Here is a 14411-nt window from a genome sequence, read left to right as displayed (position 1 = left end):
TGCAGCCCAGCATCTCAAATCAGTCTCAAAGTTAACACTTGGGTGGGACACTGCACCCAGCAAGGCATGATTCAAGAGTTTGGACACCAGAAAAAAACCCTAGTGCCTCGTACTGAACTTTAGAAGAAATCTTAGCTATAAATAACGATCACTGGACTAGAATTTATCCAAAGCACTTTTCTGAACTTTTCTTCTTTAAAATAAATACTGCCTGCAGTATTTTACATGTTATTGCAAGATAAAAAAAAAAATTTGTATTTTATAACCACTTGAGATACTTGATTTTAGTAATCCTCTCACCTGAAAGATCTCCATCTAAGTCACCCTTCCAGAGCATGGCATCCAGTGGAACACACTGCAGTCACCATTTGAGAAACAACTCAGAGCCTGCTGCTTAGTAGAGTACCAACATGATTCCCTACGACTTGCATGTCTTTCCTCCTGAACTCCCACCCGTGCTGGAGCTCAGCCAGCATCCGTTTAGCTCTTGTGATACACAGTAATCAACATGCAGTCTGGCAAGGCTGTGAGCATACCAGTAATAAATCTGATAAATCTCAGTACTTCCTATGAGTTGCCTTTAGTCTAGGCTCTGAATAATTACAGCTGATGGTATGTTCTACACTTAAGTCAGATGTAAACATACTTAAATGACATTTATGCCCTATAAAATGTTTTAATAAGAAATCCTGTGAAGTAGATTGGAATCTCCATTACAATCCAAAATACTTCCTTAGGGCTGCTTCAGGTGTGACAGCATAAGCCAGTCTGACATGTTCTACAGTATGCTGTAGTAATACAACACTTTGTCCTTAGACCTTCCTCATATTAGAGGGCAACTCTACTTAATTCACTTCTGGTACTTACACATGTAGAGGTGGCAGAGTAACAAATCCACCTTTTATCTACTGCTAAAGGTATCCATCCAGCAGTACACTTTTACATCCCATCCCTGAATCAAGAATAAAAGCTCCTTGTTTCCAAATTAATCTCAAAAGCTCTCTTCAGCCCACACTACAGTTTGTCACTAAATAATGATAATGTGTTGTCAACCACACTGTTACTCAGGCCTATACCTCAGGATTTACCTTTGATCTTCTTCCTCCCTCCACAAGACAGACTGTATCTACATCCCAGCAATACATTTCTCTGCAATATATTTATCAAAACTTTTGTTTTCTTTCAGTGTCTAAACTTCTTGTTCTGTCTCATTTTGCCATTTTGAATGTAGTGACAGGAAACCCATCCTGAATGCCATTCTTAGGGGAAACAAGCAATTACACACTTTCAATCTACACAAAATGATTTATTTTAGGTGCCACTTAATTCTCATTCCTCTTCCACTACATGTTACCGAAAGTTTATGTAACTGTACTACAAACCTTCAGCACAACTACTCTTCCCTTCATAGGCTTATTTTATGTTGTCTTCATCTTTCTCTTCCACTACCAGCCCAGCCTGAAGCTTACACCCCCACATTATCACATTGCAACAGCAACTAAATTTCAACAGCTTATCTTGGCAGTCCTTGGCACAAAAGCTGCCTTTCATAAGCTGCTTGATAAAGCTGTTACTCATTCCCTTTGCATTCTGATACCTCACAGAAAACATTTTCACTGCAATACTTAAAAGAAAAGACTATTACCCCTACTAGTTGTCTCATATTAAAAAGTAGGAGAATAAAAGGAAGGACTGCAACAGCAAACAAAACCAGAAATCACCTTTAAACTGCACTGTTGGAACTTCCTAGAGTAGTTGACCTACACAATTATAGAACCATACAATCTTTTAGGTTGGAAAAGACCTTTAAGTTCATCAAGTCCAACTGTTAACCTAACACTGCTAACACCACCACTAAACCATGTCCTTCAGCACCTCAACACATCTCTTAAACATCTCCAGGGATGGTGACTCAACCACCTTCCAGCTCATTCTAATTTTTCCTAATATCCAATCTAAACTCCCCCTGGTGCAACTCGAGGCTCTTTCCTCTTGCCTATCAATGTATGAACATAGGTGTGTACCATACCTTTTCCTCCTATCTTTATGCTAGCTAGATATAACAGCACCATTCCGAAAAGATTCGGATTTTTCAAATATACAAAGATATTGTTACATGCTAAACATTCTTTAAAATGTTTCCTTACCTTATCCAAGGAGAACGTTTTAGTGACAGCAAAGCCCCATCCAGCTTCAAAAGCCCTTCGAATCATTGAAGAACTAGTAGTAGGGGTTGCACTGGCAAGGCCAAAAGGATTTGGAAACTTCAGTCCAGCCATTTCTACACTGATGTCTACTAAATCGATAGGAGTATAGAAGAGTGGTAGTTCTGGAACAGCAGAAACTGCAACACCATATAAGGACTGTAAAAAAAACCAAAAGTCAGATTATTTTTTCTGATTCAATTTTATATAAATTATTAACCCTGATAAGAGAATAATTCATATATAATAACCTAAAGCTTAAATATTCTATGTCTTCAGACTTGGAAATCAACAAAACCTGCACTTATATATGCAACATCTTCTGTCCAAATAGCATTCATACCGAAATATTATGACATGCTAGAAATAACTGAATAATAATAACAATGAAACAGTTAATTCACATCCTGTACTGCTAGCTTGGTTCAGTCCAAAGGTTTGTCCAACTTTTCTTAACAGCCACTTCTGTTCCCTACAACAGTCAGCAGCAGTGAGATTAAAAATAAACCAGGGTATGCACAGGTAGACTCTTTCTAGTTTTCTTCCCAGGTGCCTACCTACATGAAGAGTAGGGACTTGTGAAAAACAAGGGCAGGCACCCACATGCAGAACCACTCATCCCTAACTCAATGTATTTTGAAGTCCTGCAACCTTTTCTCCTCCCTTTTAAAGATTTTCTCTAGCCTACGCAAAGGGATACATATCAATATATGCAACACTACTATTGTTTTAATATTTAATTGTATTAATATGAATAATACTTTAAAGGTGACAAAAATTAGACTGATTTAGGATCAAAGAACAACAGACATACTATGGCTGTGACACCACACGCACTTTTTTTTTTCATTTCAAAGACAGCCTTTTTTCTGGAGAGTCAGTGAAAAGCTTTCAATGCAAATATTGCATCTCATGCTGTAAATACTGTAGAGACAAAAATCTTTTTCCATATATGGATACTGAACAGCATCCTAGACAGGCTCTGGTAGGTAGAATTAAAATCTTTACTCACTCAGATGGCTGACTCAATAAAATCACGAAGAAATAAAGCAGGAATTTCTAACACAGAGAAGACCTACACAGTCTGTGTTTTTAATAAGCCCCAGCATAACATCACAGCACTTTTTCTCTATTCGTAAAATGAAGTTTTTATTTTTTTTTTTTCAGTAGGACAAAGAGAACTACTGACAGATTTAGGGAAGATTTTGTGTAACATAGTAAAAACCTCAGACAGTTACAAATTGCTGCCTTTTGGGTGGGTTTTTTTTTTTTTTGTTTGGCTGGGTTTGTTTGGTTTTTTTAATAAACGGGGGGAGGTAGGGAGGAGTTTGTTGGGTTTTTTTGGGTTTGTTTTTTTTTTAAGAACTTATTTACCTCATCTTTCTTTGTGAGAATTAATAAGCATGGATGGGATGAGGATTTGTTTGTTTGTTTTAGTGCCTTTTGTTTCCTAGGCTGCTTCAAAACCTCTGAGTTTACATGTCTGTTTTGTTTTGGGACTGCCTGGATTCGTGTCTCAGATTCTGACCCCAGATCTTTGGTTCCTTGGACAGAGAGGATAAATCTGGGTGATAAATTTTCTGATGGCTTAAAAGCACTGGAAGTAGTGGAATTGTCCTAGCCTGAATGATGCAAACTCGAATGCGACCTTAAAAAGGTACACATTTTGAGAAAAGCTAATTTTTAAGGATCCCTTAGACGTGTAACCTCCCCCAGCTAGAAGCTGATGGCAGCCACACTTTAGAAAAAAAAAGCCAAAAAATACCCCACAGACAGCCCCCAGGTTCCTCCTGAGTGCTCACTGCTTCCTGCACATCATATTCCACAGCGCTGTTTTCCTACACCAGATGGATCCAAGTTCTTAGGAGACCAAGCAGCCTAGCACTCTGTATCTCAAAAGATTTTGTTAATTGACAATTAACTGACAAATCGAAGGCAAAAAAAAAAAAAAAAAGGCAGCATTGACTTGATTATTTTGGGTTTGATTTCATCCTTTTAACTTTTTTTTTTTTTCAGTCATCTTAACTAACATTTCAACTGCAAAAGGTTGTTTGCAATGCCAAAACAGAACTTACTGGGTCGCACAATTGAAATTAAAGCATTTTTTAAATGTTAGCACTTTTGGTCTCTTACATACTTGTAAGTGGGGAAATCTGCTGAAACCAACACTGAACTGAACTCTTTGATTTTGATTCTGTAACAATGACAATAGAGTTATGTAAAGGTTATTGGCCAATTCCACTCCATGTGCACATGTAAGTAATACACCTAATTTTCCATTTTGAAAGCAGTTATTTGGTAATTCATTTCCTATCCAGAATTGTTCAAATATTCTCTGTGAATATATTCCAGTCTGCGGACCACTATTCATTGCTTATATAAGTGTAAAGATGGACTGCTATAGACAGATTAAGTGCTTAATATACAGTTTAAGTTACATTGCACCGTTTCTTTTCCCATGCAGGACAATTTAATCTCTAAAAGTTGTTCTCACCTAAAATGAACATTGCTTGAAAGTGATTCTTAACTAGAGACCCAACATGACCTTCCTATGATAAAACAGGAGATAAATCCTACACAAGACAAAACAAAGTAAAAAGGTTGGGGTGGAGGGTGCAGCTGAAGGTCCAGTAGCCAGTGGTTATACATCCTAGTAGATTTATCTCCCTCCTTCCCATCACTTCCCCTTTTATTCTATTTTTTTTTTTGCTGCTTCTTCCTTTTAGCACAGTGCTTAAAAAAGAAATAAATCTACTAATCCCTGATGTGTTGTTTTCCACAAAGCAAAACTTTTGGCAAACTAAAATGTTTTATCGCTTCCTGAAAGCAAAATCATCTTTATAATGAAGGATTTCCCTGACATTGCACAAACAAATATGAAAAGCTTGCAGGCAAAGGTTTATTTATAATAGCTCTTCCTTTGATTTTTAAAAATAGAGTAAAAAAAATCCTCTAATGTGATGCCAACGCGCTGAGGTAACAGTATTGCAGGTACTGTTCCAGTCCCAGTAATTTTTTGGATACTGGAACAGGGTGGTGAAAAATCCCCATCACATTGCATGCAGTGGCCCTACGTTACTCTAACTGGGACATGCCTAGAGGCAAAACCAGCACCACCTGTAGTACAGGGCTGAGGGACAGGAACTCAGCTACAGACCTGATACAGTTAGTGACATTCATTTTCTTTAAATGGAGAAAATTCCTAACCACAGTGATATGGTCAAACTCTGTTTTGAGGCCTTTAACAAATACAGACTGTGAAAGTGAACAGTTGTATTACTCCTGTTTTTCACAGAGAGCTTTCTCTACAAATGCTGCTGCCTGGAAGAGTTTTTCTGAATATTTTCATCTCACTCCTACTTTCTCTATTTTTATGTCTGATCTTAAAACATCTCTTTTCTCCCTTGCATGTGTTTCTCTTCTCTCTCAAATTATCTGTTATTTAACTTTGTTAAATACGTTTAATCTCTGTTAAATACGTTATTTCATATAATCTCAGAATGGTTGTGGAAGGAATGCCTGGGCAACATCCAATACTCAAAGCAGGGAGAACTGGAGCAAGTTGCTCAGGCCTCTGTCCAGTTAGAGATTCTCTAAGCTCACTCCTGGCTTTCTGTTTCTGGAACAGACATTATTTACTCAGTGGTAAGTAAGTAAAAAAACATGTTTCCTGCACTGACATTTAGTCTACATTTTTATAAATCGTGCTTTATTACTCATCTTTATGAAAGTGTTTCATATGTTGTTCTGGCTAAACAAAAGGACATTATATTTTTTCTTCAGTTATCCTGAAAAGAGGCAGACAACATAACTAACGGCTTCAAAGATAAGCTTCCTGGGAACGACACATCTCAGGTATTGATTATGAAATAATGTACATTCATGCATGCTTGAGCAATATATCAGAATGGTCAACCTTCAGAAAAGAATCAACAACTATACTCTTCAGATACAAAATCCCTGTATTTTTTGCCAGATAAAGAAAAAAGTAGCAAATACGCAATACTGGTTCAAAATATGAGCGATGTGCTCAAAATTCATTCTGAATAGAGTCTTAGTGGAATGCAATTCATATCAGTTGTGATCCAACCCTCTATTCTTTCAGTATACCATGTACATTTCAGTCTAGGAAAAACATGAAAGAACCTGCCCACACGAGGGAGATTACAGCAAAAAACCCATCAGATTTAAATAAAAGAACACTTATTCTGAACCAGAAAGGAAAAGTCACTTTTTAAGAAAGATTTTAGTGAGAAGATGGTGGCTTGACTGGCACATATGGCAAAACACTCCACAGGTAAATGAATGATTGGAGCAGGAGTGGAGCATCAAGGCTGGCTCAGTGGTCCAGGAAGAAAATACTGGAATAATCACAATGTGAGAGCTGTCTTTGCTCTCAAGGCAGGCATAGAAAATTAGAAGTTAGTTCTGCAATAATTGTGAATTACCCTGAATATACTATTATATTATTAAATCCCAGTCAGTGATGAAAAATAAATGAATGATAACAGGCATAGAAAAGAACAGCAGCCTATATTGCTTCTGCACAAGATCATGAAGTCACCATTGGACAAAACTGAGGGCTATTGCAGTCCCCAAACTAAATAAAACACCAAGATAATTTTATAGAAATTTTTGTTGTTCATGGAATCACAAAAAGGGTTGAATCCTGAAAAAAAAAAATGTTGTGAATAGTAGATAGTTGCATGAATTGACCTGATTCTGTTTGTATCTCTAATGACCTGCAAAGAATGGTTCTAAGAAGACTGACTATATTTTCTAACATATTCTACTAGAACTATCCTTAGTTAGACTTTGGTCACATTTACAGAAAATAACCTGACACAGCTGCAGGCAACAATTTCTGAAATAAACCTATGTTTCATATAGTGGGAGAAATATGTTAAGAGGCAGGAGATATTTAGGCAACTAATGATGGAAAGGTTCCAGCATAAGAGCATCCAAGAAGCTTCTGTAAATAAGTCCCAGTTTTGAACATAAGGCATTTCTGCTGGCGAGTCCTTGAGTCTCGATCTCATGCTTCACTTGACCACGTGCCAAAGCTTGCAGTGATTGGAGTTTCAGGGCACATATCGGGCCCATCTGTTCGCTTAGCCTTTTGCCTGGAGTAGGTTGGGATAGCAGCAGTGTGCTGTTCAAACGGTGCATTCTGAAAGTAGTTGGGATGGTGAGTTTGAGTTTCAGTCTTTGACACAGTCCTGGGTTGGTTGAAAAATCCTATGGAATAGTTTTATTTTGCTAAAGGCTGTCTGCATTATTTATAGATGCTGGTGCTGATATCGTCGGCGATTTTGGAAATGGCTAGATTTTTCCCTAACTAAAACGCAAATGAATAGATGTTATCAATGTATTTAAAATTTAACGTGTACTTGATTCAGACACTCAGATCACAGGAAGGTTGCTTGCCTTCGAATCTCACAGTAGAGAGAAAAAAGGGGAGTGTGTAAGGGTGTTTTTTTAATGTGATATTGGAAGTTTCCAAAATACAAGGCTGTGAATTGAACACGTGCACACACATGTGCACAAAGGCGTGCACACATGCACATACCTATTCCTATAAACATCAGGGTCACGCAATCCTTCTCTAAATGACTTCTTTAAAACAACAAACTCTGCTCCAGTCACTAAAATTTCTACCAGGTCCAAACACTGGTGAAGTAAATTGCCAAATTACTGCACTCTGCACCAGATCAACCAGATTTACAAGGGCTGCACATCCAAGTAAGTGCCCCTGGGCAACCCATTCATCTAACAGCTGGAAAGGTGACACTTGACATTTGGAAACTTTCCTGTGAAGATTGCTGTAAGGCTTTCCCATTAGCTTCCTGGTGAGACTGTAAGGTTGAATAAACTGCCTTGAAACCTGCAAAGGGTAACAGAAATGCTCTAATATCACAAGCCTGCTTGATTTAAAATTCTAATTCTCAAGCCATGACTATTCAGATTTTTTCCAAAGTATTAAATACATTCCAGAGGGGAAAAAAGCATGGAAGGAAGCAACAAGATAAAGGAGGGTTTTTAGGTGATGTGTGTATTTCTAGAGGTTAAAGAAGAAGGAGACAAAAAGGAGGAAATAGCCCTCTCTCCCCCTATCAGTGTTACCCAAATTCACTGTGCACTGAGAAATTAAGCAAGCAGGTCAAGGATTAAAGATGTTTCACACTCAGCATTTTCATAGGGTCTAAGAAGGCAGGACACAAACAAAGCTTTAGAACAAGTGAGAAAAAATATGCACAGATACTAACAAGAAGCTTTCAGTTGAAGTATTTTTAGGAAATGAAATCAGACCCCAACAGCATGAAATTGCACAAACATGCAATCAGAGAGGCTTTGAGCAGATGGATGGGGGAGAAATAAATTGAGCTGTTACAGTCCCAACTTCAGTTGCTCAAATCTTTTTGTGGGAAAATTAATCATGTATCATATTTCTAAAAAGTTCCTTGCATTATGAACACATATGGGATGCTCAGTCAGCAACATGCAAGGAGCACCAAAAGGGAACACGCTGTTACCTGGGTTTTCAAGTCTGTACCCCTTAAACTCACATTTCTCACCTAAATTCTACTTTACATTATTGTCCTCTGTGCATTCAGTGTTTATTTTTTGTCAGTCTTTTAGGTCTCAGAGACCTATCAGCCTCATCAGAGCAAACTTCGGTTCCAGTGTAGATAATCTGAGTCCTCTGTAAACTTAGTACACTAAAGATATCTTCCCTAAGTGACAACATTAGCAGTATGTAATTTTTACTTTATGCACTATTGGGAAACCTTACTTTTCAATACTAATGGGCTCACTTCTTTTCCCTAATTCCACAGTTAGGACTTCTACTTGCACTGTTTATTGTGCAGGAAGGCTTTCTACCCTTGAGTGGAATTCAGAGCTGAGGCCAAGATAACATTGCTTAGATTTTAGTGTTAAGAAAGCTGGGTTCAGCTATCCAAACTCAAGTACATGACCCAAGTTGAAAGAATCTGTAACGCTCAAATCACCAGATAGTCTAGGTATTAGTTTCTCAAAAATTGCATATTTAATCTAAACCACAACAAAGTTATTTTTAAAGTTACCAAAAGCACATAAAAAGGAAAAGAGAAAAATACTTAAAAAAAATTACCTGTATGTATCTGTGCATGTACCAGGAAGCTTGTTTTCCATCATTTACTGATTCTACTGTAGTGTTAGCAAGACCACCAATGTCACCCCCTGCAAAAACCCAGGGTTCACTTGTTTGCATAGTTTCCGGATCCACTTCAGGAAGACCCCATCTGTTAAACTTGATAGGAGCCATGGCCTCTCTGACTGTAGTTAAAGAGAATGACAAATATATTAAGAGAAGAAAGAAAAAAACTGTTGCTAAAATCTGTCAAATTTATACTGATAACAAGTTGAAAAGCAGTTCCAAGTTCTTTCACTTACTTAAATGTAAATTTACAGTAGAAATGAGAAGTCGTTTCATATACATAAACATTTTTGTTGGGCTCGTGGATGTATGGAATTACTAACAGGACACAGACAGAAAACCAGCATACATTATACGGAACAGCAGTCTGGTAGTATCAGAAAAGTAACCAGTTCCTGTGTGCAAAGCCAGACTTGTGCACCAAATACACGTACCCAAGCGTCACAAGACGTTACTGACTGGACACAGGCTGGAGAAATAATTGGTGCTAATGTTTTTCTGGTTACACCCTGAGAACACACTGCACATCCTAGAAGCTGTGATTCACAAAGTCATTCTGACATTTTTTATCTCTCAGGAAAAAGGCCAGCACTTCTGAAAATCCTGTTAATGAGCAACATTAATAAAGGAAAAATAAATTTTCTCCCTTTTCCGTACCCCATAGCTTTCTACTGACCTTACCATATCAACATACTTTTCTCCTGAATAACCGACAATATAATCTCTTGTGGAACTTAATATGCAGACTATAATTTTTGACATTTAAAACCAAAAAAGAATATTTCTAATACAATTTCTAGAAATTAATTTAGATCTCTGGAATTTGTTTCCCACATTTATTAACCCTCACAACAGAAATGATACACTGCTACTTTTTGACATGTCATTATTAAACCTGACTGAAAATTTTCAGATGAAACATTTTCCCCAACAGAAATGTTCTGCTATCAAAGCTATTTGGCTATGACAAAATGTGTAGGTTTTGAAGAAATTTAATTCATGATATTAATGAAAAAGATATATTTCAATAAAAGTTAAAACCAGCCTGACTTAATATTTAAACTCAGAACACCCTTCAAAGTGAGTCTCACTTTGAAACTTGTTACGTATATTAAGAATAAAACCATAAAACCACAATCAAAATTAAATGCTTACATGAAGACAATATATATCTTTTTTCACTACAATTTCTGATTTTTTTTAGAGCATGCATTAAGATATCTTGATTTTTTCATGTTATTAACCAGCATATATAGGAATTCTGCACATGAACTATTATTATCCTTAAAAATAAAATAGATGTGAAACGAAAATAAAAAAAAATATACTGCATGGCATTATACAAACTGCATTAAATACACAAAAAATGCTTAGAAAAAATATTGTCTATATATATTAACGTGACTTTAATCATGCATTTAAAATTATTTTGTTATAATCACAGACACTTCAAACTAAATTCATTAAGACAATCACAATTTCAATAAATATTTTCAGCAAACATTGATGGCATATATCACAATGAGAGGGTTTTTTTCATATAGCTTTGTTTACAGGAACTGAAGATTCTGCAATAAAATGCAGCTTAAAACTGCAGTGTCCCTCAGGGACATACCACTAGCAGATGCAGACTGCCAAGGTCAATTAAACTGATGTAGTTGTGCTGTCATATATGTAAAAGAGAAACCTACCAGTTTAAGACCAGAATATTTCTCCTGTACCAGGCCAAAGTCTCAGTACCGCCAGAGCACACACCTGAGTATACAGGAAGTTTCAAATGCATTTTTCTTGCACATCATCGTGATGGAATTTTCTTCCCAGGCCCTGTATTTCCCTTCACCTCCAAGTCACGTATGTGAAGCAAGTCACAAACACTGTCCCCTACTTGTCCCACCTACACTGTTCTCCTCACCCCTGGTATAAACATGGATATATCCAAAGGACTTGAACCCAGAGTATTTTTTTGCAACTAGTTCAGAAGCCAGAACCACAGAAGACAGTTTTTAGCTGAAAGACTGTACCAGGTTTACCTACCAGAAGTATTTAATCTATCTTCAAGATCTATTGCTTGCATAATCCCTCACATCCTGCATTATACTTGTGGCTTAGCTTGGTAAAAATAATATTTGTGTAGTAACACAATCAAAAGCTTTCCTTTAAAAATATTTAAATTACTGAAAGATCACACCAAACACAGTGTTCAGATTGAGACATTTTTCAGTCTGAAAAATAAGGGTTTTTTTGCTTTTGCTTGTTTGTTTCTTTTTTTTTCTTTTTTAATGGAAGTGCTGATAGGATTTTATTAAAAATGCTTCAGTAATATTAATAAATCAATACATTAACCTTCTCTTTATGTCTCAGACTGACTGTACTTCAATAAAGCTTTTGATCATCTGATATTTGTCATATATAGGATAACTTATTGCACGCAGACCATCTCAGCATGTGGTCTAGACAGTTCTTGCAAGCCTAAATACAATCAGGCTTGTGAAGACAAGTTTGGAATATCTTGGTGCTGCAGGATTTGGTATCAGAGATTTAATAGACAACTTCTGTTTCTTTGAGACAGGACTGAATGTCACAGATGCTAGACTGAAAGCAAAGGTGTTAGATGGCAACATGTCGGGCCTGTAACACTCTTGGAGGTGTTTTTCAGAAGAAATTATATGAAACTAGATGTTCTGACTTTATTTCATCTTGTGGAAAAATAGGGTATTACCTCTACTAACCTAGATCTATTACATTTCTCAAATCTATGTTTGGATTTTTTGGGATTTGCAGGGTTTTTTTGTTTTTTGTTTTTCTTTGTTTTGTGGTTTGGGTGTGGGGTTTTTTTTGGTGGTTTTTTGTTTGTTTTTCGTTCTTTTGTCTTGGGTGTTTTCTGGTGGTTTTTTTTTTTCCCCCTGCTGCTAAAGTGGGTGTCATAATTATACCAAAAGTTTGAATGCAAAACATGCCCCATGTATCTTCACGTGAAATGTCTCTGCAGGTTCTGGGGATTTGTATGCCTGATCAGTATTTTTAAAATTGGGAAGGAACATTTCTCTGGTGGCAAAGTTGACATGGTATCTAGTAGCTATTTCCTTCTGGGTTTTTTGGTGGTTTGGTTGTTTGTTTTTTTTTTTTTTTAAATAAACCCCAAGATTTAGGTTAAGTAATAATAAGGGCATGATTTAAAAGCATATTATATAAGAATTTGCAATGTGGACCTGGTACCCGGGGCAACTGTGAGGCTGAAGGGACCACCTACTAGACCACCTGCAGAAAGAAGGCAAGAGCTTTGGTCTTCAGAAAGGGACATCCCTTCTCTGCTTCTGCAAGGAGCAAGAGACAGTCTAAGAGCCAAACTTCATTTTCAAAGGAGGTGACTCTGGTTCTCCAAATTGCTGTTTGACACTGAACAATTAGCAAAGTAGATACCTTTGGTGGTGCATGATTTGAGATAGGGGTAAAGAAGAGTGTCTTTCAAATCCCTGCACCCTCATGCCTTTTAAAGTTTAAAGCAAACATAGCTTTTCTCTTGAAAATTCAAAGTAAAATCCTGTGGCTGTCCTACCATCTCCTTCATATCCTGGCGTGATATTATATGTATAATTTTAAGAGATCCTTCTGAATGAAAGAAAACCCACAACTGAATTATTCTGGTGCTATCCAGCAATGCTAAGACAAATAACACCAAACAAAAGGATAGTTCTGAATACATATTCCAAATTTACTGGATTCGCAGAGCAAACACACAGAAATGGAAAAGCAGCAGCAAACTATATATTTGCAAAAACAATATTAAAATATAAATGAATATAGGAAAAATGTTTTAATTAACAAAACAAATCAAATGGAAAAGATTCCTCAAATAAAACTTTAAAAGTGAGTCTGTGTGTGTTTGACTGCCATGACTAATTATGTATCCATGTAATGTGTGTTCAATTTGGGCTTGTTTAAATAGCAGAAATGCTCATTAGCTGCTGTATATCTGTGAAGCTTCAATAAACAGTTTAATGGTTTTTATGTTTAACCAATTTCATAAGTTCCTGTCATTTTAGCTTTAGTAGCTCATTAATGTTATTTTTTATATCCATCTTACAGAATTCCTTTACAGTGAATAGTAGCATTACTTCAGAAAAATACAAATATACTGTAACTTTCTTAATCTCCAATATAAACCTACAGTTGCATATACACCAATAGACTAATTCACTGCTGACACTGCCCAGTCTAAACGCCCAGCAAATAAAGAAAGGCACAGTCATGCTTCCCACAGTCTCTGCACCACTAAGTGTACTGAACTGGAATTAAAAAGTGGTTTGACAGGGTAAAGCTGGGTGCAGGTATGCTAGGAGAGGCTCCTTCAGCAACCTGGTAAGTTAACAGGCTTTAGAAGTCATCACAAAGAAGCTTCTAAATACTGGAAATTGGCAATCATTTCAGGGCATGAAACTGCCGCACTCAATCTCATGCGGTAAACCAATTTGTGGAGAAAAATCCCATTCCAAATGACTCAGCATTTTTAACACCTACTTATTTCACTAGAATTTTTTTAATCTATATAAATTTCAGGTTTTTATAATGATTTTAAAAAAATAAAAGTTTGGTGACTAAAAGTCTATTCTGTGGGTGTGAGGCAGATGCTATGCTACCAGATAGGCACCAGGTCACCCCCCCGGGCATTCCCAACTGGGGCATCACAGCCACATTTCTTCCTCCCTCCCAGTCTTTTATTAGATAGTCAAGGCGTCAATGCTTTCAGACGGAAGTCACCCAGTTGTCTGAGCAGGCTGTATGAAAAAATACACGCCTTGCAGGTTCATTTGCTTCTGTACCGTATGTTCTGTGTTTAGTATATATATTTCATATATATAGTTCTGTATTTCATATATTTCTATATATCTCCACAGAGAGGTTAGTGAGGCATGGGAACAGGTTGCCCAGAGGACTTGCAGATACCTCCTCCTGGAAGTGTCCAAGGCCAGGCTGGATGAGGCTTGGGGCAACCTGGGGCAGTGGAGGGG

At 37.0% G+C, this 14411-nt stretch overlaps 1 protein-coding gene across 1 annotated transcript in view; it reads right to left on the bottom strand.

Annotated features, from left to right (window-relative positions):
• Positions 1 to 2147: 2147 nt before the first annotated feature.
• LOC104506739 (dihydropyrimidine dehydrogenase [NADP(+)]-like) overlaps positions 2148 to 14411 on the bottom strand; it is a gene marked incomplete at both ends in the record, with an annotated part of 21988 nt that continues 9724 nt past the window's right edge. The window contains 2 exons of the mRNA XM_010147792.1: positions 2148 to 2363; positions 9337 to 9521. Coding sequence (XP_010146094.1) covers positions 2148 to 2363; positions 9337 to 9521 — 401 coding nt within the window. The remainder of the gene's footprint in view (positions 2364 to 9336; positions 9522 to 14411) is intronic.

This window comes from Eurypyga helias, unplaced genomic scaffold (genome assembly GCF_000690775.1).
Source record: "Eurypyga helias isolate BGI_N326 unplaced genomic scaffold, ASM69077v1 scaffold23412, whole genome shotgun sequence".
Lineage (NCBI taxonomy): Eukaryota > Metazoa > Chordata > Aves > Eurypygiformes > Eurypygidae > Eurypyga > Eurypyga helias.
This window is presented reverse-complemented; position numbering and strand designations above follow the sequence as displayed.